General features: G+C 36.9%; 1 protein-coding gene across 3 annotated transcripts in view; it reads right to left on the bottom strand.

Moving 5' to 3' along the window:
* Positions 1-23983, bottom strand: part of KIF6 (kinesin family member 6) — a 390416-nt gene that overhangs the window by 247100 nt on the left and 119333 nt on the right. For all 3 annotated transcript variants that reach the window (XM_067753073.1, XM_067753072.1, XM_067753074.1), the window contains one exon: positions 3228-3434. In XM_067753073.1, the coding sequence (XP_067609174.1) occupies positions 3228-3434 (207 nt within the window). The remainder of the gene's footprint in view (positions 1-3227; positions 3435-23983) is intronic.

The raw sequence follows: 23983 nt of genomic DNA, 5'->3' as shown, positions 1-23983 counted from the left end.
CGGTAGCACAGGGTTTCTCAATTATACATCGATCCCCATTGCCTAACGTAACTTGTAGCACCCAGTGGACACTCAATCACAATTTGTTGAATGAATGAGTGAATGAATGAATGAAGCTATTTAAACTAAACTGTGTTATACTTCCAGTCTCAAAGGCCCATAATAAAGTACTTCATAAAGAAAATATGTTGGGCTTCCCTGGTGGCGCAGTGGTTGAGAGTCTGCCTGCCGATGCAGGGGACACGGGTTCATGCCCCGGTCCGGGAAGATCCCACATGCCATGGAGCGGCTGGGCCCGTGAGCCATGGCCACTGAGCCTGCGCGTCCAGAGCCTGTGCTCCGTGGCGGGAGCGGCCATAACAGTGAGAGGCCCGCGTACCGAAAAAAAAAAAAAAAAAATGTTTATAAAAGTCCTTGAATTCTGTTATTTCATCAACAGTATCTGCTCACTCTTTTTACTATTCTCCTTCCTAGGTACTCTTTGGTTCCCTCTCACTTATGTCTTTCTGTGTAAAATTCCAATATTTCTCTACTATCCACAACTTTTTCTCTAGCAGCTGCTCCTAGCTTTACTCAATCTCACATACTCATGTCCACACACTGCAGTCTTCCATATTTATGTTCTTCTTTCCTCTCATACTGATCTTCTCCTTCTCCTCCTCTCTCCATTATTTTATGCCATAACCTCCATGAAGACCCTTGTACAGCAGTGTAAAGAGCTAACGGCTGCAGTGATGCAGTGGGCATCTATGAAACAGATAAGTTACATTCGGAGAGCCAAAGGTCAATGACACGTGAACGTCACTGAGACCCTGGGTGAATCCATCGCGCAGATGGAGCTAAGGGCTGACAGACTCCCAGTTCTCACTGCCTGACATGCTCTGACCCCATCCTGGCTGGGGTCACTCCTGCACATTCCTCAGATCTCTGCTTAACATCAGTCCTGAGAGAACTTTCATTAACTCTCCCTTCCTCAGTCTAAGTCCAATCCCCCACACTCTCCTCGCCCCTTGGACTTGCTCTGCAGTCTCCCATCGGGATTACAGCCACGTACTTAATGAATACTTATTCAGTGCATGTCTCCCTCCACTGGACCATGAGACCTTCGGGGCAGGGGCTGTTTCTGTTTCATTCAGCGCTGTGGTCCAGGGCCCGGCACAGTCCTCAGCACATTACTGCTCCTTATAAGTATCTGTTAAATAAATAAACTAGCTATATAGAAAATCAAATGCCACATAGCCACCAAGACTGCTCACATGAGGCTGATGTTACCAGAATTTTGAAGAGAAGAAATGTAGGGAGAGGAATAGTTTTAATGACAAGTAACAGCTTGCAAAGGTTGTGTAGAATGAAGAAAAAGAAAAGATAAGGAGCAGAATGTTTTTCTTGAGTGATTACAATTGGTGGAAATTTTGATTCAACTAACAAATATAAATATAATTTCGTATGATGGATGGATATAATGGGAATTAAATGATAGTGAAGACTCTGAAACAAGTAGGTATATTTGAAATAAAGCACTTTGAATATAGTCCACTATACTTTCATATCAATGTTACATAAATATCCTATAAGGTAAAAGGATCTGTTAAGTAAAAATAGTATGTAATATGTGAACAAGAAAGAGTTCAGGAATGCTGACTATCGTCAGAAACACTAAAGTGATCTGAACACCATGCAGGCCTTAATCTCTGGGTGTTGCATTACTGGGATTCATTTGGTCAGAGCCTAATTGTGTGTGCCTTGTTCACAGAAAGTTCCCTTAGGTTTCTCTCAATCTGCTTTTTCAGCCAGCTTGACCATTAGAAAGCACTGAATGTCAGGACAACATCATTCTCAAAAGGGTTCATTATGCAGCTTTAAAAAAGTAGTCTTTTTTCTCAAATCTTTCAGTCTCCAACATTCATTAACGGACCCTTTTGCCTCGCCAATATCCTCTGTACTTCTCCACTCCAGTTTTTGATCATGTTTCTCTTTCTTTCTTTCTTTCTTTTTTTTTCAGAATTAGTTGCCATCTTTAACATTCAACTCACAACATTTATACTCACAGAGCTGAAAGGAACTTGAGAAATAATTTAATTCAATGCACTCCTTTTAGATGGGAGAAATTTTCTCTGGAAGATTTATTTAGCAAAATTCAGATGAGCTTTCTCTGCCTTTGGAATAAAATTCAGAAATTAAAAATTAAGCATGCACTGGGATGGACTGTAGTAAACTTGGAGTAGGGACAGGGAGGGAAGCTAAGGCAAAGAGAACCATTGCAGGGTCAGAATCACCAACTAGATGAAGTCACTACAAATGGAAAAGATACTGGTCATCTCCACATTATGGTCTCATAGCTAATCTACCAGCCCGAAAAAAATAGGCCATGGAGGTCGTTTCCAACTTATATTCACACCCACTACTAATTTTACAAAAAGATACAAGGTATAGTGAAAAAAAGTATAGGCTTTGGAGCCAAGCAATTCGAGGTTCAAATCCCTATCTCAGCACTAGCTGTGTAATCTCAGGAAGGCCTGTGGAAGACCAGAGTTAAAAAAACTGTAAGATGTGGGTAATAACTAATACCTACAGTGCAGAGCTGTTGTGAGGTTTAAATGAAATGGTTTATACAGAAGTCTAGTAGCTATACCAATGTTTATAGCAGCATTATTCACAATAGCCAAAAGGCGGAAACAAGTCATGTTCATCAACAGATGAATGGATATACTAAATACTATATATCTATATTTATATCTACACACACACACGAGATATTATTTAGCCTTAAAAAGGAAGAAAATTGTGATACACGTTAAAACACGATGGACCTTGAAATTATGCTAAGTGGAAGAAATCAGACACAAAAGGACAAATATTGTATAATTCCACTTATACGAAAATCAGGAACAGGCAAATTCATAGTGGCAGAAAGTAGAACAGAGGTGATGGGGGCCTGGGAGTATAAAGAGATTGTGAGTTACTGTTTAATGGGTACAGAGTTTCTGTTTGGGATCATAAGAAGTTCTGGAAATGGATGATGGTGATGCTTGCACAACATTTTTAATGTACTTAATACCACTGAATTGTAAAAATTAGTTAAATGGTAATTTTACGTTATATATACTTTGCCACAGTAAAAGAAGAGAAACAAAACAAGACAAGACAAAAATGCTAGTAGAATGCGTGATGTGAAGTACATGGTCAAAAAATGGTTAAAATAGGTACATCCCACCCTACCCATTTACCTGTTCTAAGTAATGTAGTGACAAGTTGATATACTTGGCCTCTGTCAGAAGCTGGCCCCCGACTCCAGTCTTCGCAACTCGCTCTGAACCAGCCAGGTCAACCAAATGCAGCTTGGCCTGTCGCACAGTTGCAGATCCTGGTTCCTTGCTTGATAAGTGAATGGTGAATATGCAGTGGGAACGGGTTGAAGCTTGGTTCATAGGAGTCTACAATAAAAATGTTGTAAAACAAAATTGATAAACCATTAGCCAGACTATGAAGAAAAAAAGGGAGAAGACTCAAATCAATAAAATTAGAAATGGAAAAGGGGAAGTAACAACTGACACTGCAGAAATACAAAGGATCATGAGAGATTACTACAAGCAACTATATGCCAATAAAATAGACAACCTGGAAGAAACGGAAAAATTCATAGAGAAGCACACCTTCCAAGACTGAACCAGGAAGAAATAGAAAATATGAAGAGACCAATCACAAGCACTGAAGTTGAAACTGATTAAAAATCTTCCAACAAACAAAAGCCCAGGACCAGATGGCTTCACAGGCGAATACTATCAAACATTTAAAGAAGAGCTAACACCTATCCTTCTCAAACTCTTCCAAAATATAGCAGAGCGAGGAACACTCCCAAACTCATTCTACGAGGCCACCATCACCCTGATACCAAAACCAGACAAAGATGTCACAAAGAAAGAAAACTACAGGCCAATATCACTGATGAACATAGATGCAAAAATCCTCAACACAATACCAGCAAACAGAATCCAAGAGCACATTAAAAGGATCACACACCATGATCAAGTGGGGTTTATCTCAGGAATGCAAGGATTCTTCAATATAGGCAAATCAATCAATGTGATACATCCTATTAACAAGTTTAAGGAGAAAAACCATATGATCATCTCAATAGATGCAGAGAAAGCTTTCAACAAAATTCAACACCCATTTATGATAAAAACCCTGCAGAAAGTAGGCATAGGGAGAAGTTACCTCAACATAATAAAGGCCATATATGACAAACCCACAGCCAACATCGTCCACGATGGTGAAAAACTGAAAGCATTTCCACTAAGATCAGGAACAAGACAAGGTTGCCCACTCTCACCACTCTTATTCAACATAGTTTGGGAAGTTTTAGCCACAGGAATCAGAGAAGAAAAAGAAATAAAAGGAATCCAAATTGGAAAAGAAGAAGTAAAGCTGTCACTGTTTGCAGATGACATGATACTATACATAGAGAATCCTAAAGATGCTACCAGAAAACTACTAGAGCTAATCAATAAATCTGGTAAATTTGCAGGATACAAAATCAATGCACAGAAATCTCTTGCATTCCTATACACTAATGATGAAAAATCTGAAAGTGAACTTAAGAAAACACTCCCATTTACCACTGCAACAAAAAGAATAAAATACCTAGGAATAAACCTACCTAAGGAGACAAAAGACCTGTATGCAGAAAATTATAAGACACTGATGAAAGAAATTAAAGATAATACAAATAGATGGAGAGATATACCATGTTCTTGGATTGGAAGAATCAACATTGTGAAAATGACTATATTACCCAAAGCAATCTACAGATTCAATGCAATCCCTATCAAACTACTACAGGCATTTTCCACAGAACTAGAACAAAAAATTTCACAATTTGTATGGAAACACAAAAGACCCCGAATAGCCAAAGCAATCTTGAGAAAGCAAAACAGAGCTGGAGGAATCAGGCTCCTGGACTTCAGACTATACTACAAAGCTACAGTAATCAAGATAGTATGGTACTGGCACAAAAATAGAAATATAGATCAATGAAACAGGATAGAAAGCCCAGAGATAAACCCACACACATACTGTCACCTTATCTTTGATAAAGGAGGCAAGAATATGCAATGGAGAAAAGACAGCCTCTTCAATAAGTGGTGCTGGGAAAACTGGACAGCCACATGTAAAAGAACGAAATTAGAGCACTCCCTAACACCATACACAAAAATAAACTCAAAATGGATTAAAGACCTAAATGTAAGGCCAGACACTATAAAACTCTTAGAGGAAACCATAGGCAGAACACTCTATGACATAAATCACAGCAAGATCCTTTTTGACCCACCTCCTAGAGAAATGGAAATGAAAACATAAATATACAAATGGGACCTAATGAAACTTAAAAGCTTTTGCACAGCAAAGGAAACCATAAACAAGATGAAAAGACAACCCTCAGAATGGGAGAAAATATTTGCAAATGAAGCAACTGACAAAGGATTAATCTCCAAAATTTACAAGCAGCTCATGCAGCTCAATATCAAAAAACCAAACAACCCAATCCAAAAATGGGCAGAAGACCTAAATAGACATTTCTCCAGAGAAGATATACAGATTGCCAACAAACATATGAAAGAATGCTCAATATCAGTAATCATTAGAGAAATGCAAATCAAAACTACCATGAGGTGTCACCTCACACCAGTCAGAATGGCCATCATCAAAAAATGTACAAACAATAAATGCTGGAGAGGGTGTGGAGAAAAGGGAACCCTCATACACTGTTGGTGGGAATGTAAATTGATAAAGCCACTATGGAGAACAGTATGGAGGTTCCTTAAAAAACTAAAAATACAACCACCATACGACCCAGCAATCCCACTACTGGGCATATACCCTGAGAAAAACCATAATTCAAAAAGAGTCATGTACCACAATGTTCACTGCAGCTCTATTTACGATAGCCAGGACATGGAAGCAACCTAAGTGTCCATCGACAGATGAATGGATAAAGAAGAGGTGGCACATATATACAATGGAATATTATTCAGCCATAAAAAGAAACGAATTTGAGTTATTTGTAGTGAGGTGGATGGACCTAGAGTCTGTCATACAGAGTGAAGTAAGTCAGAAAGAGAAAAACAAATACCGTATGCTAACACATGCATATGGAATCTAAAAAAAAAAAAAAAATGGTCATGAAGAACCTAGGGGCAAGACGGGAATAAAGACGCAGACCTACTAGAGAATGGACTTGAGGACACGGGGAGGGGGAAGGAAGGGTAAGCTGGGACAAAGTGAAAGAGTAGTAGTATATATATGGACATATATACACTACCAAATGTAAAATAGATAGCTAGAGCGCAGCAGTCCCATAGCACAGGGAGATCAGCTTGGTGCTTTGTGATCAGCTAGAAGGGTGGGATATGGAGGTGGGAGGGAGGGAGACACAAGAGGGAAGAGATATGGGGATATATGTATATGTATAACTGATTCACTTTGTTATAAAGCAGAAACTAACACACCATCGTAAAGCAATTATACTGCAATAAAAACGTTAAAAAAAAGAAGTAATGCGAACAATGAGAATTTCTGTGGAATATCAACAGATTTAAATTTATATTTCCAGTGAAAAGACTTCATTTCCCAGGAAGTGAACACTTTCAAATGGAGTAAAAACACTTGTAGCTGAGATCCTTAACATGAATTATTTTCTCCTGAATGACTGATAACAGATGTAGCCGGGTTCATTCAGAAAGTGAAAAAAGAGTGTGAATGAGGTAAAGTTTGGGACCTCTTAACCAGTAGTATAATGTTATTTCATTACATGAGCACAATCCATACCTTAACTTTGGCTAGCCATATTGAAAATGTCCAATGTGAATTTCATGGTAAAAGAGCTGAGAATGGGTTCATAAAGAGAATGCATTACAGAATTGTAAACACAATCCACAGACAAGGATACCCAACATCACTGCTACTACCCAACACTGAACTGGGGCTTCCAGTCAAGGTAATAAACAAGAAAAATATATGAGGCATAGTGACAGGAAAAGAAGAAATGAAAGTGTCATTATATACCGAAAATATTGTGGCTTACAAAGAAAATGCAAGAATGTCTACAAATAAACTGTTAAGGGCTAAAAAGATTAGCAGGGTTGTGGGATGCAAGACCAATATGAAAAATCAATAAAGTTCTAATAATCCAGCAACAATTAATCAGGAAATATTTTATTTGTAATAGCAACAAAGATGATGAGACACTAAGAGATTAATCTTATAAAAGATGTGTAATTTGCAGAGAAAATGAAAATCTGAATAAATGGTGTACCAGATGTTAATATACCATTTCATAGATGGGAAAATTCAAAATTAATCTCTATATTAATCTCTCTATATTAATCTATATATTCAATGCAATTGAAATACAAATGCCACTGGTTTTGTTTACAGAACAAAACAAATTAATTCTAAAAACCAGATGAAAGAGCAAATATTGGCAAAATAATCAAAAACAATTCGGTGAAAGAATAATAAGGAAAGGGGTCTTGTCTTGCTATATATCAAGGAATAATCATAACACCATAGTAATTAAAACTGTGGGACTGGTGCAGGAACAGATAGAGGATGAGATCAGTGAAACATGCTGTGCTCATTTAAGGAACTCTGTATAAGGTATGGGTGACATCACACCACAGTAGAGAAAGGATGGACTTATTAACAAATGATGTTGGAGTAATGGTCTAACCACCTTGAAAAAGTAAATTTAGATTGCTCTCTCACACTATACACACAAATAAATTCCAGAATGTATTATAGACTTATGTGTAAAAGAACACAACCTTAACATTCATAAAATATAGAAGCATATTGTAATCAACCCAAGGTAGTAATAGATAATCTATGATAAGACACAAAACACAAAACTGAATGGATTTGAAATATTTGACCAAATAATCCAAAATTAAAGAACTTCTGTGTGATGAGATCTACCGTAAAGTTAAAAGACTGGGCGATGATATTGGCAATATATATGGCTGACAAAAGATTACTATTTGAAATAAAGAACCCCCACAAATCAATAAGAAAAACAACACAGAAAAAATGAGCAAAGGATATGAACAGGCATCCCATAAAGAGGAAACATGAAAATGGTCAACAAGTCTTTGAAAAAATTGCTCAAGCTTACAAATAGTCAAGACAAGTAATTAAAACCCAACAACAAACTACTTCATTCACCTCTACTAGACGGGCAAATTTAAAAAAATAAACTCTAACAAAACAAGTGTTTGTAAGGATATAAGGAAGCAGGAACTTTTATACACTGCTGGTAGGAATGTAAATCAAGAATCTTTTTTGAGAGAATTCCCTATGGCCCACAAGCCAGCAACAGCCTGACTACTAGGTATATTTCCTAGAGAGAAACCTGGGCCAGGTACATTACCTGGGAGAGAGAGAGACAGAGGCAGAGAGATGGATGGACATCCACTGCAATACTGCTTGGGGTAGCAAAAAGTTGGTGCAAGATGTACAGCCTAAATGGACATCTGTGGTGGGAAAGATGAATAAACTGGGATAATTCAAATTACAGAAAATTAAACTTCTGTATAGACTGACATAGATTCCTAAAATAGAATGCTGAGGAAAAATGGCAAGTTAAAGAATAATATAAATACTATGATAGAACTTAGATAATTAAGAAGACAATATTATCTAAAAATATTAGTTCATGGTGCTATAACTTAGGTCATTAAAAGCGTAAAACATGGACTGGAGGATATAGCAAATTAATGATAGTTGTTGCCTTTGTGAGGGATGGAAGTGAAAGGCCAACAAGGAGACTTCAACTTTATCTGAAATATCCTATTATTTTTATTTAAAAATTCTCAGAAGTAAATAGATATCAGATATCTCAAAATATCTAAAATAAAAATTATCTAAAAATATTCCAAAAGAATGCTCATGTGAGTAAACACGTTCAGATCTCCACCTTTGCAAAACAGGATTTAACGAAAGACTTTCCATACAGATATACCTGTATTCAGATAGGGTAATATATTTAGATGCTATTTCAACCAGAAATTCTTTCTGTAAATATAAATTCTTGATATACACGATCACTGATTTACACCAACTAGCAAAATACAGAGATGTCAAAATACTGGCATAGTTTTCGTGATGATGATGTAGCTAGGGAGTTACATAGGCTGAAAATTTGACCCATTACTCGTTGCCACAATAACTATACCTAAACCTAGCCAGTGTGTGATTTTGCATGCTAAAGTGGATCAGCAAATAACCGTACATCTAAAACCGCAAACTCAAATTTAGAACCTAAGTTGAGGTGTTTTGGAAGTGACTGTAAGTTATTTGCAGAACTTAAACGTGGGTTTCATTTCACTGTTATATTTGCACAACAATGAATCGTACAGCACTGTAACAAAAGTCAAATGACAATCGATATAAATGACTAACATAGAGACTATCCCCAACAGCTGTCTTCAGCTTCCAAATTGATGCACTGAAATCACAGTAAAATGTGGATCATTACAAATAGTGGAAGAGTGAACTCATTTCAAAGGGTACATCAAATTAAATTGTATTTCTTTCTGTAGTTTGTAATTAAAATGCAGTAATGTGTAGGAGTCCATGCCTACAATTTTGTAACTTCTCATAAATATTTTCTGCATGAAGTAGTAGTTGGTGTACTCTTAGCGAAAAATTTCTTAAACCTCAGAAAACATTCTTTATGTATAGCTGTTTAAGTGTGATTGAATATGCCAGTGTCTGCTCTGTGTTTATTTAAGGACATCTTTATGTCTCATAGGCATGCCCCTACGTTTGTCCTTTTAAAGGTAAAATTGTATTTAAACATTTTTGAAACTGCCTAAGAACAGACGGCACCATTTAGGCAGATTTCATTCAAATTTAAGTGCACATTTTAAACAAATGTGCTCTTGGCACTAGAGACAGTGCCTTTGGAAAAATTCTAGTGATGATTAATCATCTGCATGCAGAGAGCTTTCACATTTCGTATCATTCTGAGTATATAGCCCCGTATTAGGCAGTACAGAGACAAGAAGGAAAAGAAGGCCTGGACCTTGCCCTCAAGGCATTTATAATCTAGTTCAGGAGCTAATAACAAAATGTGTGAAATGAGAGTGAACAATGAGAAAAAGGTAAATGTGCAGGAAAGAAAGTGATCTGTTTTCAGCACTGAGCATCCTGATCTTTCAGGTAAAACCTACGAATGTTAACCATTCCCTCATTATGGAAGCTCTCCACGCTCCTTCTATTCCTAGGTTTCTAGAGTCAAACATTCTCTCTAGGGCTTCCCTGGTGGCGCAGTGGTTGAGAATCTGCCTGCCAATGCAGGGGACACGGGTTCGAGCCCTGGTCTGGGAAGATCCCACATGCCGCGGAGCAACTAGGCCCGTAAGCCACAGCTACTGAGCCTGCACGTCTGGAACCTGTGCTCCGCCACAAGAGAGGCCGCGATAGTGAGAGGCCCGCGTACCGCGATGAAGAGTGGCCCCCGCTTGCTGCAACTAGAGAAAGCCCTCGCACAGAAACAAGACCCAAACACAGCCAAACATAAAGAAAGAAAGAAAGAACTGAGTAAAAAATTAAAAACAACAACAACAACAAAAAAAAAACCACTCGCTGTAACTGCTTTTCCTTTATTGGACCCTTTTCTCTCCAGTCCCTAAAATAGGCATGTCCCAAGCTATGGTCATCATATTTCTTCCTCTTGGGGAACTCTTCCATAGCTCTGATTCTCATTGGATTGGTACTGCAGTGTAGTTAAAAATCACACAACCAAAATTTTAGAATTGGGTGTCAGATGACCTGGTTTCTTCAAGCCCTGGTTCCATCAGTTACTAGTGTTGAAATCTTAAGCAAATTTACGTAAAGTAATTTTGGTTTTTCATGCCTTTGAAATGCCATAATAAGACTTGCTTTGCTGCAAAGAGTTGTACTAATTACCGATTGAAATGTTGAAGTGGTCCATGAACTGTAAAAGGTCATAAGAATGTCTCACTGTTGATGTTCACTCTGTTCAGATGCCTCCCATGTCCTTATTTCCAACCACAATTTCTCTGTACCCCAGAGTAGAATGTCCAAGAGCTGGACAGAAAACTCACTAAAATGCCCTGCCAGCATCTTGAACTTAATGTTACCCCAAACAACCTCATCACTTTCCCTCATTCTGTGTCCCACGGATGGATATCCAATCCATCCTATTGCATGTACCTCTGTCAGCTTTGCTCCATCTCCAAATATCTTTTACCTCTCACCTGGGCTACTACATTCTTTCCTTACTAGTCTTCCCATATTTACTCTTGGCTCCTCCAACTGTTCTCCACCTTGCAGACAGAGTAATACTTCAAAAACACATATTTGATTACATCAATCTCACCTAAATCCCTGAATTAAACTAGCATGCTCCCTAAGACTAATATCTCCGGTTCCTACAACTGTGTCTGATACAACTGTTTATCAAACTATTTTTAAAGTATGGCAATCTGACACTCTGAACTGAATTTATGCTTTCAGATGTAGCCTAACCACAGCAGAGGAAACTGGAATCTGAGCAATCCAAATCTAGCGTTGCCAATAAATAGCACACGAAGTGATAAACCATATTTGCTCCAGCCTTTTACCCATGCTATGGAATTTCTTTGGGAAACACACACACTTGTTTATTTGATGACTGCATTTGATTAGTTTTTATCCCAACATTACTATCTGTTGAGATAATTCTGAATTTTGACTGTTTTGCAATTTTGCGCTGTCAACGAATGAAACTATCCTGTATCTCCTCACCCAGACAATTTTGTAAGACATGGAGTAGGGCAGAACAATAGTATTCCATGAAGACACCCGTACTTTCTTCTCCACTAGGCAATAATTAGGGGTATTTTCTAATTGGCTTCAATCCAAGTACTTTCATATACTTTCAATTTCTCTTTATATCTCCCAAGGATATTTTGAGAGACTTTATTAAATAACTTGAATTCACTTGACCTATGAATTTTTATAACCCTATCAGAAAAGTGAATGAAATTAGTTTAAAGTGAATCATTTAACAATCATTTTTCAGATTCTTTTTTAGGATTTGGTATCAAAAATATTAACCTGTCATTTTCCAAATGTTTTCTTTTTTTGCAGAGTTGAGAATAAATGACTTTCTTTTATAGAGTAAAAGTCTAAAACCCAGGCTCACTGGGTCCCTTACAGATTCATCATATTGGTAATCTGTGGTCAAGGAAAGTTAGTTTTCCTCTTTCTCATCTCCAGCCCAGCAAAAGCTGACTTCTCACTGAAAGCCTACCTGAAAGGTTACCTCCTCTACAAAGGCTCTCCACTTCCCACCTCCTCCCACCTAGACTCTGAGCTCCTTGGGGGCAGGGACGGTGTCTCACACATCATTGTAACCCTAGTATAACATTACACAATAGTGTTCAAAAATATTTGTTAAATCGTTGGCTCTCGCTCATTTCTAGTTTTCTGGAATCTCTATGGCATGCTTCATAATTTCTAAAAATGGCCAAATAATTCAGAGACTATAACTGCAAACTCTTTAAATCCATGCAATATAAGTTGAGTCTAAAAATTAGAAATATTTGTACAGCAAGATTGACTCCAATCTCTACACATATCTTGGGCTTCAATTACCCTTTATGCCTGACTCCAGGGCTCTTATTATCCACTACACTGTACATCTTCAACTGCCTTTTCTCTTGCCTGGAATGTCCTCTTGATGGTCAAGTATTGGCCAGTATGTCTTATGGGAAAAGTATGCCCTTCTCCTCCTCCCAAAATAAGCCTACTCAAAATTCATTTATCTTCATGAATTCCCTTGGACTATTCCCAATTGGCATTAACTACTGTGTTGAGAAAGGCCATTTAAACATTTGTGCATAGAGTAGAAGATAATTAATATCCAAACTCTGGAAAAATCCATTGTTCCAAATGGATTTTTAAATATCTATCATTTAAAAAATTGTGACATTGTAATGGACAGTTTACAGCAGAGGGTAGTGAGGGATGACAGTGGAATCTACCAGGCTACAACTGAGTGTTTGGTGGTCAGCCCATTTCTTGCAGTGTAAAGAGTGGTGCAGATTATAAAAGGTGCTTCAAAAATGACCTTGTCAGTCAATGGTGGCTTCAAACTGTCTATCTAAAAGGGACTTGGAGTAGCAATGTACTTGTGGAGTGGTACTTGAAGCTGCTTTTGCAGCTTTACATAACATAGCATTAAATCGAGGAAACACCACATGTCCGTATTGAAGGCTAAAGCTCCTTCTCCACCAGCCCTTCAAGCCACTTAGTGGCACTGGCTGGGCTACCACCCTAAGAAGCTCTTTCACTGAACAAGAATCATTTTCTGCAGAGCAGGAGATACTCCTAGGCTGAAAGAGAAATTTGAAAAGAAATGGTATAGCAACAAGAATTGGGTAACAGTGATAAGCATTTACAAAAGCCTGTTTATTCATCTTTCCTGTTGGAATCTGCAGATGTACAACTACTAATCCTGATGCTCTATGATTTTGTTACACATATTCCTATTGGTAGATCAACAAAAATTTTCACTTTTTTCATTATTTCGTCATGATTTGTGGGTGTGTGGCCATTTTCAAGATTGAAAATTTTAATTTAAGGGCAAAAATTGATATGTGAATTATGATTTTTGTGTTTATATAATATACTATTATTTTTTTTGTAACAATTTTTCTACTTTTAGTTAATCTCATGTTTTCAATCACTTCAAGAATTATTACAGGGCTTCCCTGGTGGCGCAGTGGTTGAGAGTCCACCTGCCGATGCAGGGGACATGGGTTCGTGCCCCGGTCTGGGAAGATCCCACATGCCGCGGAGCGGCTAGGCCCGTGAGCCATGGCCGGTAAGCCTGCGTGTCCAGAGCCTGTGCTCCACAACGGGAGAGGCCAAAACAGTGAGAGGCCCGCGTACCGCAAAAAAAAACAAAACAAAAAATGATTACAAATAGTTGATAAATACAGTCTTCAATGAGTCAAGTAATTTCTTTATATTACATATTAAGATTTCCTAGGATCCTTTGAATACTTTCTTTTTCTTGTCATATCTTATAGCTTATATTCCACTCTTATGTACCAAAATCTTTCTTTCTTCAATCAGGTCTCTATTTTGCAGTGAAATAGCTCAACAAGAATTTCCCCTAATTTAGAATAGGTCAGGTGAAGAGAATTCTCTCTTAGGTTGAACAGGAGTATATAATACACATGCTTGAGACTTTTTAAAGCAAACCATCTTAGAACAGCAGCAGACACAGAATCCAGAATTCAGCTTTCACTCCAATTCTCCTTGTTTGATAACACTTTCTAACCAGATATCCTAATTGATCTGTTCCTTTGATCATTTGCTCTAACTGAATTGAAGACTGAAAATACTAGCCTCCATGTGTTTCCCAGACTGATATCTGAGCCTTTTAGGTTAAAATTCACCCTTAACTGAGGATTATCTAACCCTCCCCCAACTGGTTAAATGATTTCTTATCTAATTCCTCCCATGGCAAATGGGTTGGTTAGGAGGCCCACCACACACTTGTTGTACTCTAACTCAGCCTGGAAAAGTGAGGCCTGACCAAACTTAGTGGTTTAGCATGTGACCCTATAAACACCTGTCTTGATCTTTTCTGAAGTTGTTTCAGAACATACTGCTTAGCAGCAAAATATCCCCAATTTGATAGCCCTCTATGGGAATTAATGACCCTAAACTGCTCATTTTCCTTTCTGATTTTTCTTTTTATAAGATACCTGGCTTTTAGAAAAGTAATCAAACTCATTTTCCCTAATTGCAAGATTTCTAGGTCCAGGGTATTATCAAAGCAACTGTGTAAAAGAGAAAAACAGACCAGGCACACCAATTTTTTTTTAAATTTAAAAGTAAGCTTTGGAGCAATCTGAAACATATGATAAGAATGTTTTTGCAATTGTGATTCACCTTTCTGATAAGAATAGCCTATTTTGTTTTATTATATATCCCTTCTAACAGGTCTGGAATCAATTTGATGGATTTTTGATTTTCATGTCTTCAAAGATCTGTTAGCTGACTTCAAAATTTTAGGAAAATTGAAAGCCAGAATTAGTGGTGGCTCTTCTTCTGTTGGATGTCAATATTTAGAAGATTGCTTCCCTATGGGCCATTTCTCCAAAATTTGGCAAATCAAATACATTTATATAAAAATATAAGTATGCTAAAGTCAGCGCACATGGCAAATTGAGGAAGAATTTTACCTACATGTTTAATTAGAGCTATGTTCAATTATCATCCTTGTTTAATATCCTTGAACTGGGTATCATCATATCAACACCAGGACAAAGGTTTGTTCTCTAACAATGGAAAATATATCATCCCAAATGCTCCCCCACCTTTTATTTACTTGACTGCAAGAGGAATCATAGCTAAATTTGGTCCTCAATGGCATTCTTGTTGTCTAGCATATACATTTTTCATCTTTTAAATTAAGGTTAACATTTTTTCTCTCTTCTCTTCCTCTTAAAATTCAGTTGGGCTTAACAATTTCCAAGTCTGACCATACACATAACTGGAAAAAATGATATTACGGGGCTAAAAAGTCTAATGATCTTCTCAAGAATTTATAGCAGTTCATTTAAACTGTCTTTAGGGAAAACCTTTTTCTATACATACTGTATACCTCGAGATTATAAGTAAACTGAAAATACCTGTTACTATCCTGTGTATAGACAACTAGAAACAGGTAGTGATAACACACAAAGCAGAACTCAGATATACATTTGAGTAATTTTATTCTTATGAAAGAAGTTTATCCTGTCAAATTGATTGTGGTAGCTCTCAATGCAATGTTCGAGTTCAGACATCGAGGTCTGTATCGGACACAGATTTGAGGACAATGTCACTCACAGTACAGATGCTGAAGGAAGAACTCTAGAAGCATAGATGTCTGGTGATTACATACATTATTTCACTCCATTTTATAGTCCAATGATATTTTTTCCACATTTTGAAGATTCCACAGTTCTCTCTATGGCTATGAAGATCTCTTGCTGTTAGAATTGGCAAGAATCCAAGTGGCAAGCCCAAAACGTGATCAAATTACTTGTTGAAGGTTTTGGGCAGTTGATAAGACCCCTGTCTCCTCCCTCCTAGTTTGAAACCAATACAAGGACTAATGCAAAAGTCAGCCTGCCAAAAAAATGAAAGTATCTATCGACAAGAAATGCTAGAAGAATAGCTTCTTCTTAACGTTGACTTCTTATAGCCCAAACTGACTTCCTGCCATTTCCCTCATGTGTATTCCTGATTGAAGATAAGCCAAAAGCAATCTATCTGAATTATTAACCCTATTTCTTATAGAAATGGTTTTACTCAGGGGCTAATCTATGCCTCTTTGCCCTCTGATCAATTCCTTCCCTTTCCCCTACTTTGCTCTGCATCACAGAGATGCAGAGTCCTAAAGGCAGCATTTCCCCAAGACCCCTTTTAGCTGGCATCCAGCTGGAAAGTCAGGGAAGGGGAGAGATACTCTGGTTTTTCCCTTCCTCATGCCTTCCACTCTCCTGCCAATGCCTCCTACCCGCTGAGACCTGCCTATAGATTGTCATAGCTTCCTGTTGTTGGTCATCTCTACGAGTTGTATTACCATCCCCTGTTTGGCTTCTCAGATTCTTCCGTCATCCACGAAACAAAACTATCTGCACTGATTTCTCCTGTTTTAAATACAGAGTAGTTTGTTTTCCTTGTTAGATCCTGACTGATACACTCAATTAAATACACAGCAATTTAACATAAAGCTCTCAGATGTTATACAAGACTGACAGAAGTATAAAGTCTTTGTATTTCTTTCAAAGTTACAGGCAAGACACTGCCCATTTTGCCACACAAGACCCTTTAAACAAGTATGGATACAATCTGCCTGCAATTCAATACCCGTAAATTTGCTCTCTGAACAATGAAAACGATATAACCAAAAATGTCAAAATGATGCCCTTGTTTTTACTTGTCTGCCTGAAGAATCATAGCTAAACTTTGTCCTTAATGGCAATAATTAACTCACTCCAGTTGTCTATCATATCCATCTATCTTCTTTTAAATCAAGTTTACCTTCAAATTTTTTTTTTCCTCTTTGACATTTTTTTGGGTCCAGGTTTATATGTGTTTTAATATTGTAAGTTGCTTCAAACCCATTTGGAAAATAGATGATATATATAATACTAACATAAACATTGTTTTCTTACTAAAAAAAACATGCTATATTTGAATTTTATGAAGAATAATGAGTTAGTATTTTGTAAAAATGATGCACATTTATCAAGATAGATCAAGTTATATTATGGTAGCAAATGAACAAATAGCACCATAATCTCAGAGGCTTAAAAATCACAAAGGTTTCTTTCTTGCTCACGTTATTTCTCCAGTGTTGTTAAATGGTGGCTCTGCTCCACATACTTGACACCAGCAAAGCTGATGGGGGTGCTGCCATCTTCTAAGACCACCTCCACAACATAAAGCTTCAGGGTTTGCCACAAAAGGGAAGGAGATTAAGGAGAACTTTATGCTAGTTCTCAAAGGCTTCGAAACAAAAGTAACATGCTACTTTCACTCAGATTGCACTGGATACAGCAAGTGAACTCCCTTAACTTCAAGGAAGCATGTGCTAGAAGGAATAAACAGAAGTTTTGGTAAGTGCTGGTAATCCCTACCACACTTTTTATTTTAAAAATCCAAACAACACAAAAAGGAGCAAAGATGAAAGTGAAAATCTCCCCAAAATAACAATGTTAATGTTTGATAAAAATTGTATTTAGATACCTTTAATATAGAAGAACATATAGAAGTACTTTACCAAAACAAAAGCATACTACACATATTCTATATATTCTAATATATATTCTATATATTCTAAGAATATATTATTCTTAATTGAAAATGACTAAATTAAATTTTATTTGAATTTAATAGAAAAATAAATAAAACTGAAGGGATTGGTGAGCTTCAGATAAATGTTTTTTCATGGTAAGAGATGTATATCTTTTCTCTAAAAGTATCTCTTTAGAATTAAGGAAAACTCATGGAATTAAAGGACTTGGGTCATCATGATTTTAACTACATGGTTGACATTTAGACAGTATCTACTTTCTTGCTTTGAAATATAAGGAAATTAGCTCACTTATAACACCACCCCTCCTCTACTTTCTAACTCCAAATTTGTGTTATATCTATTATTATTTATATTTTCAAGGTTTATAATATTTACTTACACAGTTGTTTAGTTTTATGTCTACATTTAAATAAATTCAATGTTTCTCACCAGTCCTTTTGTAATGCTTCTGGGTTCTCACATTCGTTAATTTGATTTATCTCTTAGTTGGTTAGCCTTGATTGTCAAGCAATTTTTAAAAACGATCCCTCGGTTCATTTTCTTCCAGGAGTCACACATGCTTAAAAATACTTGTCTGATGTTTTTGTTTTTAAAGGAAAACTTGAAAATTTGGCTGGGTATAAAATTATTGGGACACAATATCCTTGCTTCAGAACTTGTTCCACTGTCTTCTGGCACTGAATATTGCTAAGGAAAAGTCCAAGAGCAAACTTTTTTTAATCTTCACTCAGAGTTGGCTTGCATTTTTCAGACTGGATGTCCATAAGTTTCTTTATTTAGCTTTGGAAATTAGTAACTTCAATAGATTTTATCTTGGAGTTGAGCATTTCCCATTTTTTCTTAGACACAGCATTTTCATCCGCAGATTCAAGTAATGCCAGATTTCAGGAAACTTCTCTCTCTCTCTCTCTCTCTCTCTCTCACTCTCTATCCATGTTTTTTCTGTTCCTCTCACTCTTCTTCAGGATTTCTAATTACTCAAGATTGGTTTCTCCTTTGGCTGTCTTTCTAGGTATCATTTTCTCTCATTATTTTAAATATCCTTAGTTATTTTTCAGCCACATTTCCTCCTCTTCTTCTTCCTTGTCTTCCTTCTCCTCCTCCTTTTCTCCTTCCTTCTCTTTCGTTTCTTAATGGCACTTTCATCACTATAATGGCTTTCTTCTTCTCTTTCATTTCTGAGTTCTTCAAGCTTGCTTTTATTTTCTTGTCTTGTAATCTTTTCTTTGAAACTTTCTATATTTTTAAGCTATTTTTAAAAACACATATTGCTTTTAGGTAACATATTTAAGATTCTGAAGTATACTGCCTTGCTTCCTAATGTAAGGAGTCTTCAAATGTATGTTGCTTTTCCCTCCACACTCCATATACATGGAAAGATCTTTAGTATTTTCTTTTTGATAATTTTATCTTTGAGCATGTGCATCTTTTTCCTAGAGAGTAGTCTGGGAGATGGGTAAGGGAATATTCAAATTCAGTTTGTGTCCTGAGTACCTTTACTCTGCACATATTTCATTCTTAGCCTTAAGAGCACATACTTTCCTCAAATTTTTGCACTAAAAGGTCTGGGATGGCAAAACCCCTTAAGTCACAAACTCCCTGAATCCCACTCACCAAAGGCCATCTTTCTTGGCCATAAGCCTAGACCACTGACCATAAAAATGGCCTGTCTTTAAGGTTTCTTCTTTAGACTCACCTTCTATAGTGTAGAAGGAATATCTAAATAATATTGCCCTATCGTGACCTATCGTATTGCCCTTGTCTGTTTTCTTAGATCTCACCACCCTAACCAGAAGATCATTGGATTTGCATTTAAGAATTGTGACACTTTCTTTAAGGAGAAACTGTATCCTGCCTGAGGTTGGAGGATATATGTGTTGGCTCTCAGCAACCTCCCTCACCGTAATTCAAATTTCATAGTATTTGGCAGATTTCCTCACGGTTTGAGGTTATGGCTATTTCCTTATTTCACTGAAGATGGCTTTTTCCCTTCTATTTTTCATTTTTTGTTGTTGTTGGTGGTGAATTTCAGTAACAGGGAGTACAGTAAAAATTACTTTCTTCTGCTATTTAATCAGAAATCAGAATTTTAAAGGTCAGAAGAAACTCAGGAGCTAAATTTTTACAGCCAAGAAGATTGTGTTTCTCTAATTATGTATATGGAGTGAGTATGTTTTAATATTCTATTAATGGCTGCACCGTACCACTTCATTTATTTTAATAAATGTTTTAGACTTGAAACTTACGGTTCATGCAATACCACTAATCAGGTTAGATGAGAGCAGAATGCAAACTATATTATAAGACAGAATCACTAGTTAAGAAAGACTGTGTATTTCTCATATACAAAATATAAAAAAGAGGGAGAAAAATGCTTGGGATATATTAAGTGCTCAAAATTTAAGTTCCCTTCTTTCTATACCTACTAACATATATACAGTAGATAAGAAAATTTAGAATTGTCAACACATCTTTTGCTAAGGCTTCTAGCTGCCTATTGGGACCTAATGATAAAAGATGTTATTCTCATTATGATAAGAGCAGTGTGAAATGGATTTTCCCTGTTAAATATTTTGCTCTTCTCAGGCTCACAAATCTTGGTGTATACTTGCTAATTATATACAACTAATATGTCTTTCCAACAAAAATCTGTGAGGATGTGTTATTTAGTGTCTCTCTAATGGTGTGATGGAATATGATTCTGGAACACTAATTGCAACCCAAATCCTCTTGTTTCCCACACACACTACACAAGGAGATCGAGGCTTAGAGAGCTGTTAACAAACACAATCACACAGTCAAGCTGCTCTTTCCTTCCCGTGCTGTCCTCGTGTTATTAGACAACGTGTCCAGCGACAGCTGTTTCAGTAACTGTACAAACCTACTCACTCCACTCACAGCCTGTCTTCCAATTGTCTTTGCACTTCTACAAGGTCACACAATTCACTCCAAAAGTTTGACAGAGTGCAAAGTCTGAGAGCTTACAAAACGCATCAGCACAACTCAGATACATTTAGTATGTTTTTTATTTCAAGCAAAGAATTAGGCAGAAAGACCTCTAATAGTTCCTGGGAAAATAATTTACAAATCCTGTAAATGTTGTTGGGAGGATGGTTATTTAGAAAGTGATGTCTTCCAAAAGGTCTGAAGCACCACAAATTAAATTTTAAAATGCCAAAGTCATCTGTGATGCATTCTGTACTCACCAAGAGGCACAGTGTACCATAAAATCACCCCCAATTCTGGGTCTGAGATTGCAGGATTCTTCTCCTGAAATCACCAGGTCTTCTGCTCCACATTAATTCGACAAAAAAATATTTTTAATTAATGACTGACCAACTATGTAGTTGCCAGATGCTGAGAGAATAGAGTTGAACAGGACTACAGTCTTGTCTTTCAATAGTTGCTAGCTGAGAATTGTAGGGTCTTTCCAGATGTTATATACTATATATAGCATATTAGCGCTCCTGAATTCATCAAGGTCAAGAGCAACACCAGATACCAATCATACAAGAAATTACATCCAAGGTTATTTGGACACTGTATTAGTTTTCTAGTACAACAAACTAGGTGGCTTAAACAATAGAAATTTATTATCTTACAGTTCTGAAGGCTAGAAGTCTCACATGGAGGTGTTGGCAGGGTTGGTTATTCTTTCTGAGGGTTATAAGGAAAGGATCTGTTCCAGGCCTCTCTCCTTGGCTTGTAGATGACTGTTTTCATGTTCACATGGCACACTCTCTCTATATGAGTCTGTCTCCAAATTTTCCCATTTTATAAGGTTACCAGTCATATTGGATTAGGGCCCAACCTAATGACCACATTTTAACTTGATCACCTCAGTAAAGACCCCATCTCTCAATAAGATCACTCTGAGGTACTAGAGGTTAGGGCTTCAACACAGGAATTTGACAGGGTAAGACAATTTAACCTACAACAGACACTACTGTGAAGTTTTGGTAGAAAGGACCCTGAACACTATTCTCTTCTCCAAATTAGCTTGTGAAAGAAGGCCATATTAGTCTAATTATTCACTGTGAGCAACATTATGACTCCCTAAAATGAATAGTTAAATGGCACTTTTATCAGTGGAGATTGCTCCTAGAGGGAGCACCTGATTTTGTTAATTCAGTACAGCTTCTGTCAAGATCCAGGTGAAATCCCCATGCTCCAGAAACCTCCGATAAAATCCACTCCAACCTGATGATGACCATCCCCTTCCATGTCCCAGGCCAAAATAGGAACAATGGGGTAGATGCAACTGGGCATCAGATTTCAATTCAAAACAAAACACATTCTAATAAGTAGAATTATTCATCAGTGAGCTATTGCACTTCTAAGCATGGCATCCAAAGGAGAAACCGTAAAATAAAAAGATTGACTATGTTAAAAAAAAAGAAATGAAAACTAAAAGAAAATTTATAAAATGGTGGAAAATGTTTGCTAAATATATGACAAAGGCAAAAGTTATCTTTATTCATTCACTCAACAATTATTTACTGAGCTCCTACTATATATCAGTCTTTGTTTCTAGGTGCAGCAGATGTGAACAAGACCAAGTGCCAGCCCTCATGGAGTCAACAAATCAACCAGACCTACCCTGACACTCCAAGAGAAGAACAAGTAGAGCACATAAACAAAGACAGAAATGCAAATGGCAAATAAAGATAAAAAATAATTTGGTAATCAAAAATGCAAGTTAAAACAAATTGTTTTTTGCCTACCAAATTGGAAGAACTTTCAAATCCTGTGATGTTGGTGAGGGTACAGAATATGGACCTGATCACATACTTCTCTGGGAGTGGGTTTCAACCAGCTTCTTAATGGTAAAACCCAAACTGCCCCCAAATTTAGACTGAGCACATTTAAAATGCTAAAATGCATATTCCTGGGCTCCACGGCAGATTCTGAATCTATCCATCAGATATGGGATCCAGGAAACTGTCTTTTGACTACCATGGGGTATCCTAATACAAGTTATCCTTGGGCCATACTTGGGGACAGAGTGCTCTAGACCGTGGTCAGGGCTGAACAAACAGTTCCAGCAATGGGACTGTGCAGGGCCTAACAATCAAATGCAGAATATCTTGTTCAATTAGATGTAACTAATTGAGAGCAACATTTCAATGATAAGACAAAAAGTACCAAGTTATACTTGCTACTGGTGGGCTTTGACACTGGGTCACACACAGTTCAGCTATCACAATATTTATTCTCTCTGGTACAGCAAATCAACTTTTGAAAAAATTTACCCTAAGGACATAATCACGTTTTATTCAAAACATTGGTAGGATTACAGAAATTATTTAAGAGTGAGTTCTAAAAATAAGAAGAGGATAAAGCTATTTTTAATAACTTTTCCTTAAAATGCTAGCTATAAGTAGAGAACTTAAAAGGGAAGAGCTCTCCACTTTAGGTCCCCATATTTAGACTTTGTTTTGCAAATGTTTTCTGGTTACCATGCCAACTTCTGGATTTCTCTATGTAAATGGGAAATTGGGAACCTCGCCTTTTAAAAAAAATGATTAGTGTGTTCTTTTTATCCTGGTAAGCTCATTCTGTGCTGACAAATTATATTCTGACAGCTTGGTTGTAATCTAAAACATGCCTCTCTGGAGACTGAATAATAAAGTATTTCCAGGGATTGACAGTTACTCTTCATTTATATTTTTATGTATTTGCTTTCAATGAATTCAAGAGATAAACTGAAGTGCTACATACTTGCTATATTTTTTAAATAATTCAGAAATGTATCCTCACTTGAAAATTCTGACATGTCAATTTGATTATTGAACTTGTGAACTGTGGTGTAGGGAAAGAACATAAGCTTCTGAAACGGTCGGACTTGGAGCTGAACACTGGCTCTGCCACCTACTAGTTGTGTGACCTTGGGCAAGTAGTCTAACTCTTTGAGCCTTAGTTTCCATCTATAAAATAAGAATCAGAAACAATATATACATATATAAAGCATCTACAACAATGCCAACTCTATTGAGCAGGTTCTTGATATAACATGGTAGCTATTACCAAAGACAAAAATAAAAGCCAAGCACAGAAACATCCAAAACCTATTAGATTTGGTTTAAAAGA

This window comes from Pseudorca crassidens, chromosome 10 (genome assembly GCF_039906515.1).
Source record: "Pseudorca crassidens isolate mPseCra1 chromosome 10, mPseCra1.hap1, whole genome shotgun sequence".
In the NCBI taxonomy this organism is placed as follows: Eukaryota; Metazoa; Chordata; class Mammalia; order Artiodactyla; family Delphinidae; genus Pseudorca; species Pseudorca crassidens.
The sequence above is the reverse complement of the archived record's forward strand: the minus strand, read 5'-3'. Positions and strand labels throughout refer to the sequence as shown.